The 14364-nt window shown below is 44.6% G+C and overlaps 1 protein-coding gene across 1 annotated transcript; it reads right to left on the bottom strand.

Moving 5' to 3' along the window:
• Positions 1-563: 563 nt before the first annotated feature.
• Positions 564-7648, bottom strand: PLEKHB2 (pleckstrin homology domain containing B2; the record flags this gene model as incomplete). The annotated part of the gene is made up of 7 exons (XM_080623217.1): positions 564-700; positions 1354-1468; positions 2595-2684; positions 5036-5075; positions 5993-6095; positions 6864-7016; positions 7612-7648. The coding sequence occupies 7 exons, from the start codon at positions 7646-7648 to the stop codon at positions 564-566; spliced, it is 675 nt and encodes a 224-aa protein (XP_080479343.1).
• Positions 7649-14364: the final 6716 nt, after the last annotated feature.

The following is a 14364-nucleotide window of genomic DNA, read 5'->3' as shown; positions in this document are numbered from 1 at the left end:
CACCTGGATGGGGTGAGAGACAAGTACACGACTCCAGCTACAAAAATACTCCACCAGGCAAGTCTGATAACAAAAATCCTCAAGCATGGTAGGCTACCTAATGCCAAGGAGTTTCTGCTGAGCTGTATGTTTATCCAGGGAATGTTTAGAGCCAGTAGTACATATATGCTAATACAGGGTTCCTTTAAACCTCCTATTTGGACCAGATTTTAGATTCCCGCCTCCCCAATCACTTTTTTTCCACTGTGCTTACAGTAACAGTCTGTTCATAAAGCTAGTGACTGCTACCATGTTACATTGGTGCTTATATTCATCCTTATCAGTACAAATCCTTGTAACTCCAACCATCAGAACAGAATTCAAGAGCAGCACATGCCATCTCCAACCACTTAGCTAAATGGTGCCTTTAAACTCTCCTTAAGACAGTTAAGAATCAGTTATTAAGATGTCATTACTGAAAAATAACTATTGCATTTCTTAAAGTTTAACAGTAAACAACATTGCCGATATATTATTGCACACAATAAAGGGTTTTGGAACTACGCAGATAAGGAACGGGTAATCTAGAAGACCCAGAATAATGATCCCAGAGCCATTCCAGTTGCTGCTCCAGCAAGCATGCCCAGTGCAAGGTCTCCATCGCTGTCACGATAACGCTCTCGAATGATGACATGGTTTGCAGGGGGCTGCCCATAAGGTCCTAGGTGATACGAGATTGTTAGGAGGAGGGCAAGAGTAATGTCTATCTTAATACCATGTGCTGCAATTTCAGAACAGGCCCGCTATTTCACCCGCTTCCTTCCACTGATGATGCCAGCATGTGGGGAAGGAACCAGCTACAACCATGCTTTGGAAGTGGATTTACCTTTGAAACTTGCGCTTAATTCTGAGGCCATAGCTGAACATTAGTGTTGAAATAATTAAGCTAGGTATAAGAGGACAGGTGAATGAAAATCTCCATCAATGCCCAATATGGAGTAATGAATCAATCTTGTTCTGGCTCTTCTATCTTAGAAAACATGCTGCCTACTGTAGTTGAGAGTTCTGTGTGCTTCAAAGAGTTTACGAAGTAACTTAAGTTGGGATCACATTGGGATGGTAACTTATGTTGGGATCACACCGGGACATTAAATCACTTGTATTAAGTTAAATCACTTAATACAAATTTCACTGCACTTGCTTTGTTGTGAAAGGGTAAGCGGTATTGGTTCTAGCTACATGTCAGGTTTCTTTCCATCACTGTTGTGCAGGAGTGGTGGGTGGTAAAGGATGGTAATTAATAGAATTCAAGACAGAAGTACTAACTCAAATAGCTTCTACAGAAAGGTAAAAGATATGGTTGATACTGATTACCTTGGTATGGATACTGGTAGGGAACAGCATAAGCTTGTCCATTAGAGGCATAGAAGACTTGAGGACCAGGAGGTGGATACACACCATTGTACTGATCGTAGCCATAGCCATAAACCTGGTGAAGTTAAAAATGTCCATTACAACAGTATTCTTTGCTTTGTACCCACTTACACACTTTGTTCAATTCTCCCTCATTTTTAATGCAGTCAAACTTCAAATAAAATACCCAGTGTATACTGATATAATCTATCTACTCCCTGGAAAAGATTCAGGACAGCTGCTTGGAAAAAATAAGTGCTCCTTAGCAGCATTCACTCTCTCCCCTTCTGGATGCTGAATGGCAGAGGCAGGTTCTGGATCATCAGGCAAAGCCACAGCTGCCTTATCAGCTTCTCCTCTCTGCCCTCATGCCAATAAGAGCTCTCTGGAGGGCTCAGAAGCGTGAGGTAGGCAGGATCCCAAGAAACTCCAACCAACTTGTCCCTGTTACACTGCAAGTGAATGTCAGATTTGGGACAAATACTCTGTAGCTGTATATTTTGGAAGCAATTTTGTTCTGCAAAAGAGGAGGCCCACTACTAGCCCTGATACAGCTCCCAGCACCATGTCTAGTTCTTAACAACTGTTTGTAACAGCGAGGGGCTGGAGCACTACAACTGTAATGCAACAAGTAATATTACCCCAACTGTCCTTTTGTCTTTCACTGCACATTGGCCAGAACATCCAGAAATGCACAATGTATATAGGTTCAGCCCCAGTGCTGCTCCTTCTCCACTGCAAAAGAAAGGTGCATCCAGGAGCTAGTTATTGTGTTGCTATGACATCTTGGATACAACAAAATGTGGCAGCTCCAGTCATTAAATCCTATTTTTAAAACTCCTCATTTTGTATCCTTCCAGTTCTTAAACAATGTGAAAGCATAGTACCACCTCCTTATGTTAAAAGCTGCATAGCCAGTATCTTTCAAGATCAGCTAAATAACTTACGCCCTATCTCTAAGAAGCTCTATTTCCCAAGTTCTCTGAGCAGCCATCCTTTATATACCTCCCAACCAAATCTGCCTCATCCCCTTCAAAGGAAATCCATCTCAAACAGGAGTGACAATAAATTGTTAGTGCCTTACTCTCCTTTTGCACAAACCTCAAAGCTGGATGTAACTGTGGAACTCACAGTTATATCCAGGAGTACAGTCTGAGTGCTTGAAGGACTAAACGCTTAATGCTGCTGACTGAAACTCTTACCTCAGGTGATGGTGTGGCATAAGCTGTGTAGGGAGGAGGGGCTGAGGAAATGGCTGTCTCATCATACATCACATCAGATCCCACATAGCCCTAAACACCATGGAAAGGTAGCAGTTATCACCTTTTCCTGCAGACACCCAGTTAGAGCAGCACAAGGATTAAAACTGAATGACCCCAAAGAAAGAGTAACCTTCAGACGTACTATGAATATCTTATAAAGCACTTCAAAAAGAAACTATTTGGAGAGCAGACCTGGGACAATACAAATGCCACATCAATCACACGAAGGAGCCATAAAATCTCTTACCTCTGTGTGCACACACATGCATACATGTACATGCAAGCACACCGACTCCTTCCATCATTTCATAGCCTCAGTTTTAGAAACTACCCTCTTGTTCATCCTCTGTTTTCAGATAAACAAGTTTTCACAAGTAAGCTAGCTGCTTCCCAGTGCTCTAGAGTGGTATCACCAAGTTCTGCAAGAGCAGATAAGAACACAAATGCAGTAGCCAGAAGTGGCACCTGAACATTATAGCAGAACACAGTCACAGTTCTTGGCCACCTCTTGTCCTGGCTGTGAGAAGGCTAAAAAAAATACAGTAAGAGAGGTTTAACTGTAAGGATTGACTGTTTTTAGGCAGCTAAATTGCAAATGCCACCTGTAATTCTGGTCCTTTTTGAAGGAAGCTATCAGGCAAAGGTTATAACTTACTCTCAAAGACAGTTAAGGTTGGTTACAGTAGCCTTGTATTCTTGCATATAATATCAGAAATACACAGTGATGCTCTTAGTGCCCTATCCCAAGAAAAAAAACAGGTCTTTTCTTTCATTTACAAGTGAATGTTCCTATTGTCTTTTGTACCTGGACTTTAGAAAGACTTTTGAGGGCATAGTATGTCTAAATCCCAGGTCAGTCTTACACTGGAGATTCTAAGGATTACTTGAAACACACTTGAAATCACTATTTGAAGAGGCAGATATTTCCGCAACCTGAGAAAGTGTCCAGCAGTACATCTGTATTCTGTTCTGCTACAGGGAGCTCTGTACAGGCATGTGACACCAGCCTGCAAGCATCTGTAAATGACACAGTCCTCAAAGCTGGGGTGCTCACCCTCCTATCCCAGTAAAGGCACTGCTGGATGCTCGGTATTTTTGAAAGCTGTGTCAGACACCTGCAGATGGACTCAAACCCAGTTACCCGATTACTTCAACTCCTTGCTGGAAATCTGTAATAGCTTTGGAAAGTGCCAATTTATGATACTACTTGTGCAGAGAGCTACCTGCCCTACTTTCAATAGCAGGGGTCTGCCTGGGCTGACAAAGGTGATGCACTGGCAAGTTTTGAATGCCATCCTATCAGGGCTGGCAGCCAAGTGTCAAAAGACATGAAAACCAGCAGTTCCTAACTCCTAAAACCAGGAGTCACCATCTCCCACATAAGCAAGATAAAGCCCCCAAAGCTATAGCAGACAGACCATGAGTGTTGTGTTCCCTGCATGAAGACAATTCCTTCACTTCTCATTTAACACCATGAAGCAGCGTGGCATGGCTGCAGAGGCACTTCTGTCCAGGGCAGTCAAAACTATGACAAGCATTTGCTTTGTATATCTACAGATCTTAGTTATATCATAAGACAGATGGCTCAGTACAGTGCCAATGTGAATGTGACCCATCAAAAAACTGATACAAACTTCTTTAAAAGCCAGCATTTCCCCATGAAACAGGAATATTTCAGGTTGGTTTAGTCTAGCCATATAAGGAAAGCTAGTGCTGAAGAGTACTCAAGAAGGCAGTCTGGAGTTAAAAAACAGTACCCACAAGCGGATGGATGTGGTTCCCCAAAGACAGAGTTCTCGAGAGAACTCCAGGACTCACAAGAGAGAATTTTACGATAACTGACCTCTTCACTCTCTGCAGCTAGCATGCCAGTGCAGAGGTAATGTACTCCTTCTCAGCATGCCTGCACTCCCCTCCAAGCATCTCATGCTCCCCTACTCTCCACCAAGAAGCATCCCACAATGTAATGGATCTACATTAACAAACAGCTTCTTTGCAGTAAGCTTCCTTTAGCACATGGTAGGCAGCAAACGCTAGGAGTGGAAAGTGCATTTTTACTGGTTGCAGAGTTACTTCTTGCCCACAGCTTCAGCACCACTTCCCTTACACACCAGCTTCCCAAACATTCACTTCCACACACAGATCATTCCCTGAAGTCATTCACTTGCACCCAGCATGTATGTGCCTAGGCTTGGCTGCAAGGATGACATGTGCTTGTGACCCAGATCATTCTTCTCCTCACCCATAAGCCATCATGCTCATGACCCTGTTTTTCTGTAGAAGAGAGGGATGGAACATGATTTTAGAAGTAAACTTCTGAACCACACATAACACCGATGTGCTGCTTCTCTGTCAGTATAAAGTCTAGCCAGTGCACTTACTGGGTTTGTCCTGGCATCCTGGAGAGCAATTTTCCATGCCCTGCAAAAACAAGCCTATTGTTTAGTGGAACACTGATAAAAATGAATACCACTTCTTATTTTTAGGACTATTGAAAAAAAAAAAGCAACTAGAGGTACTGCAGGAACACAGTTTAAGCCATTGCACAGATCAAAGCCCAATGATACTAAAATGAATGCAGAAAGATGTTACATCAAGACTGACAAAGAATTACTTTCTTTGCAGAGCTGAGAAGGCATGAGGAGGAACATGAGAAGGAAGAGATGCAGTTTTGAAGGTCTTCACTGCAAGCACAACAGGTAGGTAATGTGCAGCCATGCTCAGGATAAAGTAATAGGATGAGAACCAGGGAAGTTGTTTCTCCTGCCTGAACAGTTGCATCTGTGCTGACTAGAGAGTGTGGGTCTTGACGCTATTACAGTTTGAACAGAAGGTACATACACTTCATACAGATACTCCTATGCCATATGGCTGGGAGCATGCTCGAAGCACCATGCGTACTTGGCAAACACTGATGATAGAAGTTATCAAACTATATAGAGCCAAGCTCAGCTGAAAGTTCACAATCATGGAGTATTCTTCCTTTCACCACTGACTGGGATGTCCTTGAGCTATGCAGGGTCATGTACCGCTTGAAGAATGGGAAAAGTGAAAAAAAATATACAATCTGTTCAGCAAGTCTTGCATTAACTGTATTAATAAGATTCTTTTACTCCTCAGCCTTCAGTGTTTTCAGTGAGTTCACTTGCAGTTAGTTTGCATGAGCTAGATAACTTCTAAGAGAGCTGTGGTTTTGTCACTGAAAGACTGCTTTTATTTGCTTGAAAACTTTCTTAAAATGCATCTCTGAAAGCCTGAAGGCACAGCAGTAATTTGGAAGAGAGAGAAAAAGATAAACGAGGAGAGGCAGCAAAACCAATATTCTCTGGCACACTTACAGGCAGTCATCTGCACTCTCCGCACAGAGGTTGACTGTCTTCCCATCACGGCAAACAATCTGCAGTAAACAATCTCTCTGCTTCCCCTCTGGAGGCTGGAAATCTGAGTCAGAAAAAGAGATAAGTTATGAAATATCGATAACCAGAATTTCATGATCACATTTACAAGAAGGGAGACAGTTTATGCAAAAGGCTGGACAGAATAAACTAGGGCCAGTTGTAGCTGCCTTTCATGGCATCAGAGCAAATTACAGACGGAAATAACCTGTTCTTACTCTTTAGACAGTCCTGAAAGTAAGTAGCTGTGAACATCATTCCTAAGAAATTCAAGTGTCTTACGGTAGAACCAGTTCATACTTAGCAATAAGTACCCTCCAACACTTGTGTCAGTATCAAGTGGAGTGCTAGCAAATGCTAGAAGTGAAATTAGTAATACTTGAAGAAAATCTGCTGAGGTTTCCATTTCTTGTCCTGCCTCTCACTCCAGACAGCACTATAATTACTCCAGTAATGTTATAATCAGACACACAAGTCTACTGTGAATATCCCATTCTCATGTGCGTGCCTGCCACCTGCATACATGGTACCCTGTCCTCACTGAGTTCTAAAAGGAAGTATCAATCTCTAACCTAATCTGTCATGTGATGCTACCATGCCCTGGATGTCTGTAAGGGAATTTAATAGTTGGTTGGGTTGGGGTTTTTTGGGAGGTGAGTGGAATGGGCGTTTGCTAGGTTTCTTTAACAACAAGAAAGTTGCACACTTCTTGGACAAGTTTACTTCTGCATTAGTGTCGTAAATGGTATGCTGGGAAGGCACTGGAGTTGTGAAGAACCTCTAAATACACAGATCCTGAAGGGTTCATTATTACCTCGACATTCATTCCCCACTCTGAGATTGATGCAATGGATTCGCATGTGGATTTTATCTTCTATATCATGGCGATTTTGATCATCATAGAATATTAAGCGGCCATCAGACCACAGGTCAAACCAGTTCTTCTTCCAGCGCCGCAAAATAGTACCTTAAAAATCAGACAGTCACTTTTGAGAGCACATATTGGGAAGTATTTGTGTCCTAGAGCTAACAAAACCAATAGATCCTTCACAGCTGCCCCAGATACTCTGAGGTGCCAAGCAAAATCCTGTACTGAAACATCCCCGCTTCAGAACACTACGGAATTGGGTTCCATATTTTATCTAGTATTCAGAGTCACAACTGAGTTTAAGTGCATAACCTGGTGCTTTAGTTCTGACTTGGTGCAAGAACAAGGAGAGGGCATGACTAATTGAAGACATTAAGGTGTCAGGTGAAGTTTCCAAGTCTCCACTTATATAGCACTAATTACAGAGCAGCATCTGAAGCTGAATGCCACTCAGACACCTTAGATATGGTATATCCTGTTTCCCAAGTGGTATACCTCAAAGGTCACATGCTGTCATGACAGGTCTTTTTGTGAAGTGTCCTAAAGGTCAAAAAAACAAACCAACATAAAGAGAGAGCAAAAAACAACCCATAGAGCTAGAGACTTTGTTTAAGAAAGACCTGGGAATTACTAAGTTGCTGTGATGTTAGACACACTGGGGAGAAAAGAAGGTAAACGGTGCACCGTGACTTACTTTGCCGTAGCAGCCATCCACTCTTCACAAATGCCATTGTTGCTGAATCTAGTGGACAGAAGAGGAAGGTGAGGGGGAGAAAAGCAGTTGTCAGTGTTTCACGATCATACATTAGAAAGAGGCACTTCAAGGTATAGTATCATATATTACAGCTGTGTGTAGCTGGCTAGTATTGCAGACACAGCAGATCTCAGCTGAAGATACTCAGTAAGGCACACCTAGTATGCTAGGACTTAACACATGTAATTGTAGCAATCCAACAGGACTATCGGAGACCATTTTTAACTGGAAAATGCACAAGGTTACAGCTACCAGTCTTGAAACATGGGGAAAAGACAGGCTGCAGTGACTGCTTCCTGACTCACCACCAGTTCCTTGCAAAACTGTTCTCTTGACATACGTGTGCTTCCTGTATTCCACAGTCTCAAGTTACTAAGCACCCTCATTTCTTCCCTACCTCCCTTTTTCTGTACTTCCTCTTCAGTTTTGTTTTTAATTCACGGGCTCAAAGACCAGCCAAAACAAAAGCTGAAATAGTTTATCTTAAACAGGAAGGAGAAAGCCAGTTTTATGACCCGTATTTCTTCCGAATCATCACTAGCTTCCTCCAAGATGAATTGGATGTTTTTATTTTATAGCATAATGATGTAAAGACTGTTGTTCTAAAATGGATTAATAAAACCACAACTATCTGGATGTAACTGAACAAGAAAAGCAAGAACAGAAGCATCATAAGCCTCCCTTGAGAAGGCTGCTTTTTTTAGGTATTATTTGTGAGGCTTGTAAGCCAATATGACAGACGGATACTTAAACATACCAGATAATTCTACTTGTAGCAGCATGGGGGGGGGGGGGGTCAGGAAAGGTGGCATAGCAGATTTGATAAACAGAGGAACTTATCCCAGACAAGGAATGTCTCTAAAGCTGGGGAGGGGACAGAGAAAGAGAAGAGTTTCATTGTCTGCTAGTAAAATATAAAGTTAGTAACATCCATTTATTTTCTGATAGATGTATATAAGCCATCTATTGGATATTACTTTTAGCTGTGTGCTCTTCACAGTAGTAGGCAAATACTGTAACACACAAGACTGTAGCAGTAGGATTTCATAGTGAAGGAATGCCACATCCAGAACAGGGTTGGGTGTGATGATGGGAACCACCTGCAGTTGAAGTTTTAACTCCAAGCTAAACCTCTTGATCTTGGCTTTTGTACCAGCTTGCTGGGAAAACAATCATTTAGCTGACAGCCCGCTGAAAGGGAGTGTCAAACTCCTACCCTGCTTTAATCCTGTCACCCAGTCCTGCTCTGAGGTCTAAGCATGCTGTTGTCACCTTCCTACAGAGACAGCTTCAGAAATAGAGGCTGGTTTATTCTTCCAAGGTAACAAAGCACTACAAAGGGCCTGAGCCTCATCTTCCCACCACCCCAGTATATTTTTTTTCCCCCTAGATAATCCTTTACAAGGGAATAGTCTTCTTGCTCCTCATTTTCACAGGAATGGGTCTCTCCAATAGTGTTTCTATGTCTTCTAGTTTGCCCAGTAAGGTGAAATCACTGTATATTTCCAGAATAGTCTAAGAGCCAGTAAAGAACTTGCATGAACTTCAGTTCTGTTGCAAGTGCTAGATTAGGCCATTGAATGCTTGTTGCTGCCTTTAACCTACTCTTATACAACAGCATCATTAGATTTAACTTAAACACGTAACGAGGAGGAAATGAAGAAAACATTACTCTTGACAAGTTTTGCCTGTGATTACAGAATAATAACTCAGTCTCACATTACAGAATGGCTTGCAGCTATCTAGGGCTACAACAGCAAGAGGCTTCAGCTGCTGTACAGCACCTCGCACGTAATCCCAGATGCAACAAGAGGGAAGTTGTGAATGATCCATCCCTGGCAGTGTTCAAGGCCAGGTTGGACAGAGCCTTGGGTGGCATGGTTTAGTGTGAGGTGTCCCTGTCCATGGCAGGGGGGTTGGAACTAGATGATCTTAAGGTCCTTTCCAACCGTAACTATTCTATGCTTCTATGATCTTCCCAACACAGAGTTTAGTACCCCAAACTTCAGTTCTGCATAGAGAGCAAGGAATCACACAGAACAATCTGTCAGCACTGAAGTAGGAGGTGCAAAGACAATCAGATATTCTTCTCTGGTCCTTTTTAAGCACAAGACTCACTTGAAGTCCTGTTGATTCACAATCAACCCACATGGTTTAAAGAATATTTGCGAGATAGGAGATACTTGGTAAGATCAGTTGCAACTGAGTATTGTTTGTTAAACTAGCTCAGTGCAACCAACATGGGAAATGGGATTTAAACAAAGATAAGTCAGTTTATCGCCAAACTCCATAGAAATGCCTTGGTGATTGAAATCTAAAAGCACCCTAAACTGAACACAGGTTACGAGTAAATGCAACAAAGTAGGTGGGGCTATTTCTTCCTGCTTCCTGGAATAGCCGTTTTCCTTTGTCACACAAATAAGTGGAATATCCAACAATCTATTCCAGTTCACTTCTTGTTCTCAAACGTGGCTGGCTGCTAGGAAGAGCAAACCTCAAAACAAATCAAGTGTTTCTTCCTGCAGCTTGCAGTTACCACAGCCGTTTTGATTAATGCAGTCAAACTAGCAATGGACCCGACTTTGTGGTCCAGGCAGGTGGAAGGGGTTTAACCACGGAGCCTGCTGACACCTCGCTGTTACTTCATTCCGAAGATTTCAGGCCCGGAGGAGTGTTCAGATGTAACCCTATTTGCCCTTTCCCGCCCTTAAAAACAAAACAAGTTTTTTATTTTTGGAACTTTCTGGCTCTGCAACTAGCTCTGTGCAGGCCTTTTTTCCATGACGCTGTCTTTAGTTTTAACTAGCCAATGGCTAGTTCTACCGAGAGATGCGGCTCTCAGTGCAAAACCTGTCCACGCGTGAGCGAGTGGGTGTTCGGAGCGGCCGGTTTGGAGAAGCACCGTCTCTCCTCTTCCCTGTCCCACCGGGGACAGCTCCACCGAAATCCCCGTGTGCCATGCAGGTCCCGGACCCGCTCCCTCCCCCCCTGCCCCGCCGGCTCTGCCTGGCCCCGGCAAACGGCAGCGTCACTGCCCCCGCCTTCCTCCCGGGCGCTCGGACGCTCCCTGCCCGTCACCCGCCGCCGGGCCGCGGGCTGGGCGCGGCCGGCTCCCCGCGAGAGGCCGCCGAGCCCTGCCCGAAACCTCCGTCCTCCGCTCCTCGCTCCCGGCAGTCGGGCCGCCAGCGGACAGCCCGACAGCGCTCCTGGGGGAGCCCCCTCCCGCCCCGGCTGCTGCGGGCCCGCCGACCGCGCCGGCCCGGCCTGCTCCGCGACACCGCTGACCTCCGAGTCAGGCCAGGCCAGGCCGGGCCGCCGCTCAGCCCCGTGTGACCCACCGCCCCCGGCCGCCGAGCCCGCGCGGTGCCGGGCCGCCGCCGCACTCACCTGCCGCTGCGCTGCCACTGCCGGCCCCGCGCCCGCAGCCCGACCGATGCGCCAGCGGGCAGCGCCAGCCCGGCCTGACGTCAGACCGCCGCCCTGCGCCGCCACGGGTTCCGGGTGCCGCGGCACCGCCGGGGGAACGTGCCCCGCCGTGTTCGGGTCCCCCCCATGGGGACGGGGCGGTGCGGACGGTGACCCCGCCACCGGCCGCGTCTGCCCCTCGCACGGCGCGCCGTGTCTTAGTATTTCAAAGGCATGTCCTGCTGCACAGGCGGGACATAGGCACCCCCATCGCGCTAGGATACTTGGACTTTTTCCTTTTCATGTTGTTTATGAGTATGAAAGGGATGTTTGCTGATGTCATGTCATGGGTCTGCATCAGAGAATGGCAGGGTCACTTTGTTCAAGCAGTCACACAAGTATTTAAGGGTGGAAAAAGCCAGCTAGTCTGCAAGCTCTTCTACATAACAGACAGAAACTGCACCTTAGTGATTCCTGCATGACAACACTAAGCTCTCCTTGGGTCAGTGCTGCCCACACACTGGGAAATCTATTTTATGGAGAATGCATTGTGTCACTAGTTAATCACCTTCACAATTCAAGTTGCATTTTTCAGCCAGGATAGTGGCAACCCCATCACGCTAAGGCACTTGGACTTTTTTCTTCCTACAGTGTTGTTCATGGCTGTAGTGTAGTCCATGCTTTGATACATCTTTGAAGTACCATAAAAGCGGTGAAGGCAGAACAGAAGCAATATCAAGAGATCCTTTATCTGTGAATAGAACTGCAGGTTTCAGAAACAACCAGTAACTGAGATTTGTGTAGATCAAATTCTGTTTATGTAGGAGTCCTTTCTCTGAGGATAAAACTGTTCACCTTTCATTGCTGAAAAGGTATTTTCCGAAACTTGTAGGTATTGGGTTAGAAATAGAAGGCAAGACAATCTTCAGATGAGGGAGGGAGCAGTTTTCTTCTGGAACAAAAAAATACTCCTTGTGAGGGTTTGAGGTCCTCAGTGGATCCTGCCCATTTGTGTGTGTGTGTGTGTGTGTGTGTGTGTGTGTGTGTGTGTGTTCAGAGCGTTGGCACTGTTCAGGGTTCATAAAAAACTTTAGTTTTCAATTATGTTTAAAAGCATTTTAAAATTCACTGAGAAACTGTTGTGCTCTTTCATGAGTGAATGACCTCCATGGGCTCAGAACATTAAGATTTTGTTTAGTAGCTTTTTGGGACCATTTCCTCCACCATGTTGACCTTGGAAACTCAGTTAAGGCTGTGAACCCAGAGCCAGGGCCATTGTCATGGAAGTTTTGTGCCACTCAGGAATCGTCTGAGGGTCTACAAGAGAGGCTCAAATCCGGAAAACACCAGATTTTCAGTCTGCCAGAAACTCAGGTATTGCTGGAAACCCAGGCAATGTATGAGGGTTATCATCTCATTCAGTTCTGAAATGTTTGAATGAAATACATAGGCTCTGCATGTGCTGATGAAGCCGTCATCAGGAAATTTTTAACTACCTGTGCTGCAGAGCTGAAGGCCTGAGTCATAATACCCTGAGCAAAAGAACTAGAATATTTAGATGAATACTGTTACAAATGCGGATTGTTTTCAGATTGTTTGCCAGTGATGTGTGGAAGTGAAGGCTTGTGTTGAAGGACCATCTTCTTTCTGAAGACCTACAGTCCAGGCAGGTCTCCTAACAGTATTGTCTTACATGTGAGGGGCTGAAGTGAGAGGCCCAGATTTTTAAATCTCTTTGGGTTTTTTTTTCCACTCACATTTTCAAAACATACATATAGCATAAACATAAATATAGCAAAACATAACATGTAATTGCAAAGCATAACCTATCTGTATACCGGATCTGGAAGACAAAGTTCTCTTGTAGACTGCACAAACATTCTGCTTCAGCTGGATGTAGCTACTAATAGACCCCAGCAGTGCACACAGTGCCATGTGCTCGAAGCCAAGCTTCCGGGGAGTGTGGAGGCATATTTTGATTAGCAGACACACAGGAAGGGCTCTGCCACTTGTCTTCCTAGCTCTTTTTAACCTTGAGAACTGGATTTTCCTAGAGGCGACGTGAGCAACAACCTACTGTGTTGACAGAACAGATAAGCATTTTCAAAGTAATTCAAGAGTTTAGACACCTCTGTCTTGGGAAAGTCTGTGGGCTGAGGCTTCAGAGTTGAGAAAAGCCTAAGCTGCTTTTGAAAATGTGACATGCCTTTAAGCAGAACAATGTCTGATTAGCTTTAGCATACTGGCAGCAAGACTGAGAGACTTGCCCAGGTGCTGTGGCTTAGGTGGAGGGTGCTGCTTCTTGACCTGTAACTGAAACCATGCTTCCTGCCATTTGCCTCCTGGCCTGTGCTTTGTGGAGCACCCCAGACACCTCAGTATGCTTCTGCAGTGAAGTGATCTCTTCAGACACTTATTCCAGAGGAAACAGTGCGGAGAGTTATATGCAAATAACATGCTGTCTGCAGCTTCTTGGTGCAAGGCCAGTGTAGGTCTCCACGCAGCAGATTGCAGAGTCCACCAAGAACAACAGACAAACAAAGCATCCAGCCAAAAGCCGAGGAACTTTCTGGGTGAGGCTCTGGGATTTCATTGTCAGCTTCTGTTGTTCAGATCTGACTAAAACCAAACTGGCAGGAGAGAGAGTACGTGCTTATCAGACATCCCTGCAGGTCACGCCACTGGAAAGCAATTTCACTGTTAGCGATGTGGCCTTTTTGGCAGGAACAGAGTTTTGGATTTCACTTGTATTTGTAGGCAGTTTTAAAAAGCACAGGATTATCAGGGATGGGCTAGGTCTTTTGCAACTTGCAGAGAAGTTTCTGTCTCATCACAGCCAATCTGAAGAGGAAAAAACCCTTGTACAACACATTTTTGTTTTCCACTAATAACTATGTTTGCGCCCGACAGCCAGGCAGCATCAGTGGGAGTGTTTCCTCTGAATTATCTGGGCTCTGACTCTCAACTTTACTTTACATTGGCTGTACTATTCCATCAGCATTTAAAGACAGTGCTGCATTCCCAAGGAGAGGATTTGTACTCATAGCCAAAGACATTGCAAAGGAAGTGGGAGAAATCAAAAGCAGTTGCAATCGATTTTCATTGAAGGGACTAAAGCCCAGGGACAGTAAGAGTTAGACACAGTCACTTAGGAAATCTATGCCAATGTGATGAAATTGATCTATACCTTCCATTGCCAAGCCAAGCTCTGCCTAAACAAAACTGTAGATTGCATATCAAGCTGGAATGGTCTATCTGTGAATCTAACGGGCGTTCAGTGTAGTTCCC

Source organism: Psittacula echo, assembly GCF_963264785.1.
Source record: "Psittacula echo genome assembly, chromosome: 7".
Classification (NCBI taxonomy): Eukaryota; Metazoa; Chordata; class Aves; order Psittaciformes; family Psittacidae; genus Psittacula; species Psittacula echo.
This window is presented reverse-complemented; position numbering and strand designations above follow the sequence as displayed.